At 51.0% G+C, this 14,151-nt stretch overlaps 1 protein-coding gene across 1 annotated transcript in view; it reads right to left on the minus strand.

The window, feature by feature from the left end:
- Positions 1 to 1,036: 1,036 nt before the first annotated feature.
- The window catches only part of Dlgap3 (DLG associated protein 3), a 40,735-nt gene continuing 27,620 nt past the window's right edge, over positions 1,037 to 14,151 (minus strand). Inside the window, exons 7-10 of the mRNA XM_027399329.2 lie at positions 3,378 to 3,862; positions 2,353 to 2,444; positions 1,844 to 1,987; positions 1,037 to 1,255 (exon numbers count right to left, since the gene is read on the minus strand). Of these exons, the coding sequence (XP_027255130.1) occupies positions 1,037 to 1,255; positions 1,844 to 1,987; positions 2,353 to 2,444; positions 3,378 to 3,862 (940 nt within the window). The remainder of the gene's footprint in view (positions 1,256 to 1,843; positions 1,988 to 2,352; positions 2,445 to 3,377; positions 3,863 to 14,151) is intronic.

Genomic DNA, 14,151 nt, shown 5'->3' on the forward strand with positions numbered 1-14,151 from the left:
TCCTCCATGCAAAGTGTGTGTGCGTTCACTGACCTGTAACAATAGCCAGCCCCCCAGCACACCATCCCATTGCACTTGTGCTGTGTGTCAAGTACTGAACGCAGGGTCTAGGAGGCAAAGGGCCCTGGATTGAATGAGGGGCGAATGGGTTCCTTCAGTCCCCTTCTCACACAAGCAGGGCCCCTCCAGGAAGGCATAGATCTTCATAGTGACCGCCAGAATCCCTTCTCCCAAAGAGCCTTCCCAGAAAGGGCTCAGGCAACCCCTGCGGTCCCCACGCCAAGAGTACTCAAGCTCTTGGTCCCTTCTCCTCTCCCCCACCCCCCACCTTACCCAAGCCCCCCACAGAGGTGGTCTCTTCGGGAGAGAGCTGGCTCCGGTGCAGTTCTGCGGTTTTATTTTTCCTGGGATAGTCAAAGGGATGTGGGAACAGCCACAGGTGTGGTGAAGGAAAGCCCCTGTCTCCCCTCCCCAGATACGGGAAAGGGGAGAGGCCCAGGTGCCCTGGTCCTGGGTTGGTCCAGCCACTGTGGTCCCTGGGCCCTGTGGGCGGAGGGCTGAGGGTGGAGCCCTGGGAAGGTGGGGCGGGCTCCTAGGCAGGGGTCGGGATTCTTCATAAAAAGCCACGAAGCTTGATCCCCACGAAGCCCAGCCCCGCGGGGTGTGGGGGGGACGCAGAGCCCAGATGGGGGACCCGGCCCGGCCTGGCCCGTGGTAGTGGTGGGGGGGTGTAAAATAATGGCAGAGATGGTGCCCATGGGGGGGAAAGGTGGGGACAAAGCGTCGGACCAGGAAGATGGGAGTTCCAAGTGAGGGGCGCTGGGCGGAGAGGCACGGTCCCCAGCCTAGCCCGGGCGCCTTTGCGTGGGGTCAGGAAGGTAAAAAACCCACGAAAGTGCGGCGGGCAGGAGCCGGGGCGTGCGGTGCCGGCAGGGCGGGCGCACGGAGCAGCCCGCGTTCACAGTGACCTCGACGCTGGATGTACAGTACGGGTAGAAAACCGCGGGCCCGGGCCAGGTTGGGCGGCCCGGGCGGGTCACAGCCTGGTCTGGGCCTCAGGGATGTAGATCTCGATGCTGTCCGCGCTCTCGGTAGCCGAACTGTGGCGGAACGAGGCGGCGCGCTTGGCCGCCAGGAGCCGCTTGCGCGCTTCCTGCCGCTGCCGGTCCACGGAGTCCAGGGAGCGCTCCTTCACCGGCACGCCCCGCCCCCGCGAGGGCTTCTTTGGTATCGGCGGAGGGACCTTCTTCTCCTCCTGTCGGGAGAGCGCGCACGGTTGAGCTGGGCGGCGGGGACCACTGCAACATCCCGACTGGAGCCCCACATCCCCCATCCCAGCTTCCCCAGGATCCAAACGGGACCACGCCTATAGAATTGGCCCCGGGGACCCGATGCTGCAGGTGCACGCGTTTCCACAAGGTCAAAGCCGGTCAAAGCCCCTGTACAGGTCTCCAAATAATGACGGGGGTCGAGCGCACCCTGGTGGGAACCTTTCTCAACAGCTAGCACCTACACGCAGGTTGGGGGGTTGCCAGGGCTCTCGGGGCCTGCCCAGTCTCACTTCTGACACCCATCAAATAGAAGACTGAAAATCGCCTTAAAAACCTAGCTCTACTCCACACACTGTAGCTGACCAGAGGTGGCTGAGGCAGCAGTGGCGTGAACGGCTGGGCCAAGCACAGGGCAATGGCCAGGAGTAAGGCTGTCTTATCTAAAGCTGTGATTGCTGTGTGAGTCTGTTCCCATGTGACTTCTTCAAACCCACACACACATCCACACACTTGTTTCTGAGAAGGGCAATCCAGGGTGTGGCTTCTTGGCCTGAAGGAACTCACAAACACACCTTAGGCTCCAGGAGTTTCCAGCTGTTGGCCTTAAGTTGTTGTAGCTCCAGGAACTTGAGGGTCACATCTTCAATGGAGAGCTGCAGGAGGTCCCAGAAACCCGCCAGGTCCTGGAAGGTGGGCACAGGGAACGCAGTGGGGTCCTGCCGTGGTGGGACACACAGGGGAGGCAGCCAGTCAGGGAGGTCTGACCCCAGGCAGGCTCAGAGAAAGCCACACTCAATCTCACTGTTAGAAAGCTCAACCTAGGGGGACTGGTTGTGCGATAGGGACAGGGACAAGAAAAGGCCCAGGTCTCTCCTACCTGGGCAGAAACACTGGACTCAATCTCGAGGCTCAATACTCCAAACAAAACAAGTCTGACCTTTTGGCTAGTCTGGGCCACACTGAATGAACTGCCCTGGGCCACACATAGCCACCCCTCTCAGTACACAGACCTGGTCCCACTTCTCAGACACACTGGGTCACCTGCCAGATCCACACACCTCACTCTGCTGTTAACACTTACCAAGCTTTGCTGACACAGCCTGAAGAACTGCTGGACCTTCTGAGACAGGAGAAGTTGTGTACTGCCTACGGCACTGCGAATCTTCTCCAGGACTGCGGAAGAGAAGGAGGCTCGGGGAGGGGGAGGGGATGAGATCCCTCTTCCCCCAAGCTACCCTTGAGGGAGGGGGGTTACCTTTTAAGATGCTCACCTGGTGGTTACTGTACTATCTATCCATCTCTCTCCTCCAGCCCTTCCCCATCCTATCAAACACCCAACCACATGAAGACTTCAACCCTCCTCAGTGAAGTTCCTTCTCCACGCAGCCCACTTGCCTTTCCAAGAGCTGGTCCTTCTGAATTCTGCCTCCGCCTGTGTCCCCAGTCTAGGCTTCCAGCCTTGGCCAGAACACTAGCTCACTGACTATTCATCAGTCCATGTGTCCTTGGTTTGATAGGAATTTGTAAATCCATCTCAGAACTTGACACTGGCTCCCCTCACACTGGACTCATGCGGACAGGGCATACCCTCTGTCACAGGGCTTTCTGCCATGCTGACCTTCCATTTCTTCCCCAGACTTGTTCTCCTGTGAGCTGCCTCCTCCAACAGCGTTAAAACCCAACATCTTTCACCGAGGAATCCCAGCATCCTCTGGGAAAAACCCGCTACCCAGCTCTAATCAGAAAGACTTGTGGTGCCTGCCTCACCACCAAGCTCACACTGGATCCGTTTACTTGTCCAGATCTGGACAAATGGTTCCTCGTGGAGTTAGTGACTTAGACTGGTAGCCACCTCCTTTTGTCTGGTCAAGATCCACCCATGCGTCCCCAGTTCTAGTCATGGCCTCTAAAGCTGTCCCTTTCCAGGTGTTTCTAGCATGTCCTGTTACCAGTGGGAACCTCAAGTTCCAGTACAAGGACCAAAGAGGAGGCAAGCCCAAGCTTGAAGGGAGGGGCCTGCTAATGTCTGCTAATATGCTGCAGCCTGGACCACCACACACAGGATGCCAGCGCCCCTCTCCCCTGCGTGGGTGGCAGTGGACTCACTCTCCTCGGGCAGCTCATAGTCCTCCGCCTCATGCTCCATCTGCTGGCACCAGTGTTCCAGTTTCTCCACTTCTGCCCGCAGCATCTTGATGAACCACTCGCCGTCCCGTGGGCAGGGGGACGTGCGGCCTGAGTCGGGGAGGCTACGTGAACCGCGCTCCATCCAGGAATCTCGGCGACCGGACCCGGGGCCAGGGGCAGGGATAGGGGTAGGGCCAGGAGACCCATCAGTGGCCGGCGGCTCATACGGCAGTGGGTAGCCCTCGCGGTAGGCCCACTGGCCCTGCGTGTGGACCGTGCGGAAGACTGAGTAGGTGGGGGCCCGGGGCCCAGGCTGGGGCTCAGAGGCATGCCTCTGGAAGGAACGTCCAAACTGCAGGGCCTTGTCTTCTGTGGCCACAGTGGCCAGGCCAGCCAAGCCCTCCAGCTCCAGGTCTGCCTGCACACCGGCTGTCACGCTGTTGGAGCGCTTGAACCTCGCCCGCCTGTGGAGGGAGATGTCTGTCTGCCCTGCTCCTGCTCGGGTCACCACCCTCATCCCAACTCCAAGCAAATAAAAAAAAGGGAGGGGGGGCTAGGAACCTACAAAACGATAGCCACTAACCCACACACTCAATTGGCCCTTCCAGCTACTAGGTACCGGATCTACCTACCTATTTCACTTCCACTGAACAGCAGTGACGGTATTTAACTACCTATGCTAATGACCAGAGAGACACTGGAACATGCCAAGCAAAGCTGAGACTGACTTACAGAAGCCAGCTATGGGGCTGCTGCTGGTGGTAGCTCTAGAGCAATGAATGCAGACGCATTTTGCTATTTTTCTTTGTGGTTTGTTGCTTTGAGTCAAGTCTCATTCTGTACCCAGGTTGACCTGGAACTCACATTGGATCCCCAGGCTGCATCCACAAAGTGAGCCTCCTGCCTCAACTTGTTGAGTACTAGTATTGTAGTGTTGAGTCACTTGCAATTCAGTATTCTAGAAAAGATATCTGTGCTGGTTTATGGTGGCTGTACAGTGTGTCCTAGGCCCACAGAGAAATGGGGACCCAGAGAGCTCCCAGGTCACCCAGCTTCAGAGTGGCAGAGCCAGGATTAGGACACAGGGCTGCACTCTGGGTGGCACCAGCTAAAGGAAGAAATATGCCTGGGAGCAGCTTGCAATGGAGGGGGCATACAGCAGGGAAGACTTCACCCCTGGGAACCCTGGTGGCTCAGCCCAGAGCCTGGCCAGACAGTCTGCCAGAGCCAGTGGAGCTGAATTAAGTTGTTGGCAGGAATGACACCGGGCCTGGAAATTTCTTGTCTTTGAGTTAATTATATGCAAATCCTATGCAAAACAGAAAGTCAATTGGCCTTGTTCATTTTTCCCACTCTGAGTTCAGAGTAGGGGCTCTTGTCTTAAAGAAGTCAATGAGCACTATGAAGCATGAGGTTGGGGCCAGACAATACTGTGAGAAGTAGGAGTCAGGCTGGGGGTGTGGTGTCAAAGATGAACAGAAGTTGAAGTAGTCTGGGAATTCAAGAACCTCAAAGGAAAGGCTGTGGGCCCTCCTCTACCTCTACCTCCACACAGTCAAAAGGGAAGAGGGTCTCATTAGACATCTCCAGGGGCCTGTCCAGCTTCCCAGGAGACTCTCCCACCCAACCCTGCCACCTCTGCAACTCCAACCTTCCTCCTGCGGCCCAGGCCTTCTCTCCAAGCCTGCCTGCCTGCTTCCTTCCAGCTGGCAGGCTGCCTGCTGGGAGCCTGTTGCCATAGAAACCAGGCCCAGAAGGATGCTGCAGGACTCGGGAAAGAGAGATGCACTCATGTGCAGTCTCCAATGAACCCCATGTCCCCACCCCCACCCAGAGAGAGGAGAAAGAACATACTGTCATTGCCTCCCACATGGCCCTCACCTTGGTATCTGCCCTGGGCACCGTTCACCTTGGTGAGCGCCTCCTGGTCCTGCCTCCTTTCTGATACCTCTGCACTCACTCAGTACAGTGAAGGGGAAGGAAAGCCCTGTACCAGGAAGCATCCCTGAATCCTAATGCTACCTTTGTCACTGTGTGCCTTAGGGAAGGTCTCCATCCAGGCCATCTAATAAGTGTGAGGGTACATGTAAAATACATTCGGACAGCCACATGTGATGGCACACACCTTTAATCCCAGCACTCAGGAGGCAGAAGCAGGCAGGTCTCTGTGAGTTCCAGGCCAGCCAGGACTACACAGTGAGACCCTATCTAAAATAACAACCAATAGTCTTATTAAATATGTATTATAAATACATAATACATAATAAATATACATATGCTATAGCACGGGTTCTAATAGGTCTTAATAATAAAAACCCAGAGTCAGATATCCGGGTAAATGCTGAAAAGGTCAAAGAAGTAAAGGAGCTGCCACAAGAGAGACCTCTAACCTCTACTGAATCCTCAGACCAAAGGGCAATCCTGTCCCTAGGAATCCTCAGACTGAGTGCAATGAGCTGCTGTCTCCTCCTGTCTTATATTCCTCTCTCCACCCAGCCAGGTCTCTCCTGTCTCCACCTCCCTAGTGCTGGGATTAAAGGTGTGTGACTTACAAGTACTGGGATTAAAAGTGTGAGCCATCACCTCCTGGCTCTGTTTCTCTTTTAGACTGGATCAATCTCAAGTAGCCCGGGGTGGCCTGGAACTCAATCTGCCTGCCTCTGGCTCCCGAGCACTGGGATTAGAGGTGTATGCCACCATTGCCTGGCATCTATGGCTAACTAATGTGGCTAGCTTTGCACTCGGATGGATCTTCAGGAAAGCTTTATTTGTTAGATCACAAACAAAATATCACTACAATATGCACACACATAAAATCATAGGAATAGGACAATAATTTCCAAAGTATTTATTAAAAATTATATCTTGTATATGTTTAGATCTGGAGCCCTGGAATTCCTGCCCAGCCTGCCCCAAGACTGGTGTAGTCTTCTTAAAGGTAAGCTCTTCTAAGTCATTCTCCCTGTTCAAAACCCTTCCCATGACTCCCCATGGCCAGCATGAGAAAGCTCAAACTTCCGTGCCAGTGCTGACCTGAAGCCCCTATGCTCTGGATGTGCCAGCATCATCAGCCTCCTCCTCTCTCCATCCTCCTTGATCCCTAAATAGAATACATTCTAACTCCCAACCGCTGAGCATGCTGTGCCCTGCCTGAGACAGCCATTTTCACTCTCCATCCGGGACTATTCCCTGCTCAAGTCCCTCTTTGCCTGTGAGTCCCCTGGCTGTCCCCAAGATCACACTGTGCCTCATCAGTTTTCCTGCATTTAAAGCAACTCCTCTATTTTGATCAATTAGTCTCTTTTTCTGGTGACTAACTATATTCTCAGGACACACCTTGGTTCCCTATGAATATTTATGCCTTTGAGCTACATTTGGTCTGTGTCTCTTTCCAAACTCAAGCAATTGCACACACCAGAGGTCATGGTTACAATAGGTTTCCCCGGCAACTACATTTCTGAAGAGGTACCATCCCAACTTGTTTCCCTGTTGTAAGAATTTTGAGTTTTAAATGACCCCACAGGCTCGTGTGTTTGAACAACTGATCTCCAGCTGTTGACAAAGCTGGAAGGTTGTGGAACCTCTGGACCTGTGACCTAACTAGCAGGCGTGGGTCACTGCAGGGTGGGCCATGAGGACTATTCTATTTCAGATATGGGCTAGGGCTCTCTGCTTTCCCATATGCCAATAAGTGAACAGGCTAGAAGCTCACGTCATCATGGACTGCCTGTCCCCCAGTGATAGCCTGCACTCTTTGAAACTGTGACCCAAAGTAAAGTTTTCCTCCTTGAAGCTGCCTCTGTAAGGTCGTTCCCCAATAAACACACTCTGCCCTTCAGCTCCCCTGGCCTTATGCCTTTATCTGACCTCTGGAAAGTCCTGAGAAGATTCCACACCATCTTAGACAGAAACAAGAAAAGTGGCCCAGGGTTCATGGTTCGAAGTCCCCTCCTCAGGGAACTCTCTCAATGCATATACCCCAAGGAAGGCTGAGGCAGCCGAGGAGCCACTTGGGCCCAGTGAAGCATGATCCTCACCCCCAGCTAGTTTGCAGAGGATGGGCAGGAGTCAGCCATCCCTGTGCACTAGCCATTAGTGTGAGACAAGACACAATAAGAAATAACACTGGATCCAAGATCCCAAATCCTGGGGAAAGTTGGACATTTCAGATAGATGGAGATAGTGCAACATATAGAGGACCAGGAGGTGGGAACCCAGGAGGAAGAGAAACTGAGATGGCTCAGTAGGTAAAAGTCCTTGCTGCTAAGCATGGTAACCTGAGTTCAAGCTCTAGGACCCACATAGTGCCAGAAGAGAATCAACTCCCTCAATTGTCCCCTGACAGTCACACAGGTGCCGTGTGTACACAGGTGCATATACATGTATATATGTGCATACACACACTTATACACACACACACATACACACAAACACCATACACACACACCACATACATACACACACACACATACACACACACACACACACACACACACACACAACAGGGAGAGAGAGAGAGAGAGAGAGAGAGAGAGAGAGAGAGAGAGAGAGATGTAATTTTTTGTTTGTTTGAGATTCTTTCAAAACAGGGTTTCTCCATGTAGCCCTGGCTGTCCTGGCATCTGCTTTGTAGTCCAGGCTGACCTCAAACTCACAGAGATCTGCCTGCCTCTGCCTCTGCCTCCTGAGTGCTAGGATTAAAGGTGCATACCACCACTGCCTAGCAGAGATAAATGTAATTTTAAAATTTTAAAAATTAAGCCAGGAAGAGTATGTAAAGGCAGACAGAGGAGAGGAAGTCTCAAGGAGGCCCAAACAACCAACAAGAGCAAGCAGCTGGTTGAGAATAAAAGGTTGGCCAGGGCTGTGCCCCTGCGCACCACAGCAAGAACAGGTGCAGGCTGCATTGCTGTCAGGAGGTGGGAGAAACTATTTAAAAACAACCTCATCAGGCCACCTCGTCTGCATAATATGTTCTAGGACAGCCAGGGCTACATAGTAAGACCTTGTCTGTAAAAAAAGAAAAGTAATGGTTGCTACCAAAATTGATTGTTAACTGCCTAAAATGTGAAGTGGGCACATTATGCATCTGGACACAAACTTCTCATTAGGTCCAGGTATTTTTACAGAAAATAAACATTTACCAACTGAAAAAAAAAAAAACAACCTTATCAAAGATGGTGTCTGAGAATCGAGCAGGAGAAAGGGGAATGCCTATCAGAGGACATCCTGGGGGAAGGGAGGAACCTGGGTGAGGAGGATTTGTGAGGTAATAGTACCCAAAGAGCTCCCTTTCTTAATCCCTGGAACCTGGGGGTGTGCCACCTCCCATGGCAAAGGAGATTTTATGGACTTGGCCAAGTTCAGGATCTTGAGATGAGATGAATATCCTGGATTATCCAGATTTGATGGTTCATCTTAATAGTCAGCCAGGCTGGGTTTCAGAATCACTCAGGAAGTACACCCCGGGTGTGTCAGTGAGGGTGTTTCTGGAGGTATTTTACTGAGGGAGAACAGACCCACCCTAAACAGTCCGAACAGGAGCAGAAAGCCTGCTGAGTATCTTCTCATGCTGGGCATTCCTCTCTCAGCTTCCTGACCTTGGGTGCAATCTGACTAGCTGCCTCATGCTCGGCATGCCATAAAGGACCATTTCTCTCTTGTTTTTTCAAGATAGGGTTTCCTCTGTGTAGCCCTGGCTGGCCTGGAACTCGCTCAATAGACCAGGCTGGCCTGGAACTCAGAGATCTGCCTGCCTCTGCCTCCTGAGTGCTGGGGTTAAAGTCATGTGCCACCACCACCCAGCAGGACCATGTCTCCTAATCACAGAGAGAATAAAGCCTTCCTTCTTAAACTGCTTCTGTTAGGTACTTTGTAACAGCAATGAGAGAAGAATAACACACCAGATGTGTGCAACCTAATGACGTGGGTCCCTATCAATAAGAGACAGAAGCCCAGAAGGAGAAAGGAAAACATGGGAAAGAAATAAATGGAAGGCTGGGTGTGAGGTTCAGTGGAAAACTACTTTCCTAGCATGCACAAGGCCCCGGGTTTAATCCCCAGCATCACAAAAACTCAAAGGAGAATAAACAGGAAAAGGTAACAAAAGGATTCTTCCTCAAACGTCCAGAATGGACACAGTCTTGCCAACACTTTGACGTTAGTCCAAGTAAATCTAGGAACTTCGAGTCCCAGAAATGTAAGACAATAAATATATATTTACATCACCTGTCATGCAGGGATGGGACACAAACACATATGTAAAGAGAAATTGACTGAAGACAAAGAAGAGAAACGGTCCGAGTGGGGAATGGGATGACAGTGAACACTTTCTGAGCACTTAGTATGTGCTAAGTGATTAACTAATCACCTAACATGACATCATATCCCTGTCATCAGTGTGACAGCATTATCCCTACCCCCAGATGAGAAAAGAAACCCTTAACAAGCAAAGTGATTTCCTGAGATGGAACAGTGACCCAATCCAGGCAGAGGCCACCTCAAGTCACTGCATCCCACCCCAGGCCTCCCCATACTTAGGGAGAGCACAGCAATCAGTTGCCTGACCACTGAGGCAGGGCTGATGGCTGAGGAGAGGGACAAGCACGCTAGCAACTGGTGTGGGAGTGGACCCGGAAGATGGCCTGGCTCACCACAGTGAAGTGTATGAGGAGGCTACCTTCTGGAGACTTGTGGGGGGTCTGGCAGAGGAAGGAGAATGAGATGTTTTGGGGGTGTCAGCAGAGTAGGGAGTTAAATCTGGGTTCTCTAGAGCCAGACTGCCTGGCTCCAAAGCCAGCTGGATGGCTCGTGCCTGGTTCTGTCGTCTTTTAAGTGAGAATGACAACAGTAGCAGCTCCAGCGTGCTGGGAGATAATGTATGGGAAGAAGGGCCAGCACCTGGCCTGCCATTGTGTGAGCTATTGTGGAGAAGTAGGAAAGTTTGTGGCTCTCGCTGCCACCGAGAAAAGGAGCTGGCCTAACACAATAGCCCAGCGTAGCGCTGCGGCCCCAGCTCGGCCATTGTAGTCATTAATTATTCTGATTGCTGTTGATCATTTCCATCTGTTCTCCCGCAGCACTCGGAACAAAACCTCCTTTATCCTCCCCATCACATGGCACTGGAGTCCGTTATTTGCATATCCATCTCTTTCACTAAATAGAGCAGTTCCTCAAACATCAATGTTGGCTGGGTGGCTGATTGGTTGGTTGCCTGCAAGGGTGGTGGGGAGTATTAATTATCCCCAACATCTATTTTCCCTTTCTTCCTCGGTAACAGAATCCCATGATTTTAAGCTGGACAGGTGGCCACTTTGGATAATAATTCATTTCCCAGTCGCCCTTATCACTAGGTAGAGCTAAGTGGCAAAGTTCTAGTCCAAGGGATACAAGCAGAACTGTTACTTACAGCATCTAGAAAGCGTTCTTTGAAACGGAGTGTAGGGCTGGGAGTGTGGTTCAGTGGGAGAGAACTTGCCTAGCACGTACAAGGCAATAAGAATGAAAGTGTTATTAAAAGTAGAGTATCGGCCAGAGAGATGGTTCAGTGAAGGGCACCCACACCAATCCTAACCATAGGAGTTCCATCTCTGAACCCCATGGAGTGGAGGAAATAACCCACTCCCACAAGTTGTCTTCTCTAACACACACACACACACACACACACACACACACACATACACACACGGAAGGCTATATCCTTTTCTTTTTTTTTTTTTTTTTTTTTGTCTTACCCGCCCCTCAAATTACTAGAATGTAGACTCAATGACTAGACGTAAAGCAGCTATTTTGGAATATGAGATACCATGTGGAGAATGCAACCTGGGTTCTGAGCCTGTGGAACCAGGCTCAGCCCTTTAGATGCCTAAGTAAGTAAGAAACCACCTTCTGCCATATGTAAGTCACTGTCATTCATGGATTTTCTGTAACTCACATGCAAACCTAACCCTAAAATAACATGAATCTTCAAGATCTTGAAGCCCAGAACTTATGTTCCTATTTGGTTTGGGACTTGATAGTCATTGCTGTGGTCTTCGACAGCTGTAAGTACTAGGTAGGAAGCGGCTTTGGCTGTGATTTACCACTCGTGTGAAACAGTGCACCGTATTTTCTCTCTCGGCCTTTTAACCGGGCTGTGGAGGCCTCCCCCCTCCAGTTCTTTCTGGTGACAATGATTGAGTTCCTGGTAATCCTGGAAGTCGTTATCATGACTACTTCAGGGAGTTGTCCCTTTTGTGGCTCTCTGGGCAGAAACTGGATTACCCCAAGAGGTACAGTATCCAAGGAACATTCAGTACCCACAAACTTGCCAGGGGAGTTTGGCAGCAAGATGGTGTGGGAGAGAAGTGGGCAGGGAGGAGGGGGAGGGGACATATCAGTGCATCAGTCTCTGGGGAAGCTCCTCTCTGAGAGAGCAGCCAAGACTTCAAGCCAGGGTCCGGCAGGGCAGACTTAGAGATCACAAGGGTCAGTTAAGACAGCCTTAACTGACAGTCTCCAGTCAGCCATGAAGAAGGTGAAACTGTGACATTTGCAGGAAGTGGACATCATCATGTTAAGCAAAGTAAGTCAGACTCATTTTTCTCAGGTACAGAATCTAGGTGTGTGTGTGTGTGTGTGTGTGTGTGTGTGTGTGTGAGAGAGAGAGAGAGAGAGAGAGAGGGGGGGGGTAGAAGAGCAACTATGTAGGGGAAGGAGGTTTAAAGGGAGAAAGACAAGGGAACAGAGAAGGTAGTAGAGATAAAAGATAAATATCCCAAATTCTCTCACTTATGGAATGTGATTTTTAAATTTACATGTGTATGTATTTACACATACATATGGACAAATACGACATTAAATCAGAATGGGGAAAGTTGGAGGAAGAGCAGGAGAGTGTAACGGGTGTGGGTTAATATGGGCAAGGTACAGTGATATACCAGCCTTGAATTAGAAGAGATCTGCCTGCCTCTGCCTCCCCAGTGCTGGGATATAAAGTTTTGAGGCTACATGAGAGCCTATTTCAAAATAACAAGAACAAACAGCAACAAGATCACCTTTTCTCTGGTCCCATAAGCCCCGGGAATAGCTTTTCTGCCTATGCTGTACTCTTTGACTGTGCTCCAGGGGCCTGAGTCTGGGAAGACAAGTGCAGTGGGAACTTCTAACTCTTGTTTCCTATGAGAGTCTCGATGACCCTGAGGCTAAGCTTCAAAGGGCAGGGGTTTGTCTGATTCCGCTCATCTTGGTAGCCTGGTACCCACAGTATTTGACAAGTATAACAGGAATCCAGAAACCCGATAAGCAAATGGAGAAGGTAAGAGGAGATGGAACTGGAGAGATTCAGACAGGCAACTGGAAGCGCCACAGACAAGCTTCAGAAAGGAGAGGCAATATAGTAGACTCCTCCCAAGAAACTATCAGGAAGCATATCAAGGGCATTGTTTTTACATTTATCTGCTTGTTTATTTATTTAGTAGATGTGTGTGTGTGCCGTGGTGCAAATACGGAGGTCACAGGACAACTTTCAGGAGTTGGCTTTTCTCCTTCCATCACGGGTTCCAGAGATTGGACTCAGGTTGTCAGATTTGATAGCAATTTGATAGCTCTCTCGACAGCACTGCCCAGCAGTTTTTAAAACCAAAGTACAGACTAGGAAGCAAGAATGATAAGAATCCAGAAAAATGGCGGGGCGGTGGTGGTGCATGTCTTTCATCCCAGCACTCGGGAGGCAGAGGCAGGTGGATCTCTGTGAATTTGAGGCCAGCTGGTCTACAGAAAGAGTTCCAGGACAGGCTCCAGAGCTACACAGAGAAACCCTGTCTCAAAACAAACAAACAAAGAAAATCCAGAAAAATGGGTGGCTGTGGGCAGAGGGAGGACTGGAAGTTTGCCAAGCAAGGCTACTGGACTCCATGGCCCACATCTAGGTACCAGTTGGGTCATGGTGTGTGGTGAGTCAGAAATAAAGCGCCAGGGACAGAAGGGCTGGCACGAGCTGTGCAGGTGTATAACAGAGGATGCCTTCGGCAGACAAGCAAGGAAGGCTGGCCAGAGAGATGGGCCAGATTTGCCCTGTCCCCACCTGTCACTCCCTCTGGATTCCCAGTGTGATCACCTGTTCCAGAGACTCAGGTCTTCACTATCTCTCCTCCAACCCGCTCACTGTCAAGACCTCACGCTCACGCCACAATCCCTGTTAGTCTGCCTTGCCCCAGCTTTCCTTTTCCTTCCAACTGTGTCTCCATTTGATCCTCTTCTCCCCGAGTTGGCTGCCATCAGCCTCATGGAAATGACTGATCAGTACAGGAGGAGGAATGTAGGAAGCACCCACCCACGCCCAGATACCTAGAAAAGCTGGAGAAAATAAAATCGGAAAGGTGTTTCTGCTCTGATGCCAGGCTTGGAAATAGGAGATAGTTTCAGCTTCCAGGCACAAAACGCAGCCTTAAGACCCAAGCAGTCAGAGGATTTCTAAGCCAAGAAAGCCACGGGAGGATCAGGCCAGACGTATGCTGAAGGCTAGAAGAGAATGCTGAGGGAGGGAGAAAGGAGAGAACCCCAAACCTATGCATCACGGGGAGCTTGGGGGAGACCCTCCACATAAAGCTAACAGCCAAAGAGGTCAACTTTGTTTATAAATGTAGACCGGAAAGAAAAAAAAAAAAAAAAAAAAAAAAAAACTGTTTGTAGCATATGAAGATGGCAGGAGAAACCCTGGAGACAGTTTCAAACAGAATAAGAAGCTGTTTTGTGTGGGGCTCCAGTGTGTTCT

Source organism: Cricetulus griseus, chromosome 2 (genome assembly GCF_003668045.3).
Source record: "Cricetulus griseus strain 17A/GY chromosome 2, alternate assembly CriGri-PICRH-1.0, whole genome shotgun sequence".
Classification (NCBI taxonomy): Eukaryota; Metazoa; Chordata; class Mammalia; order Rodentia; family Cricetidae; genus Cricetulus; species Cricetulus griseus.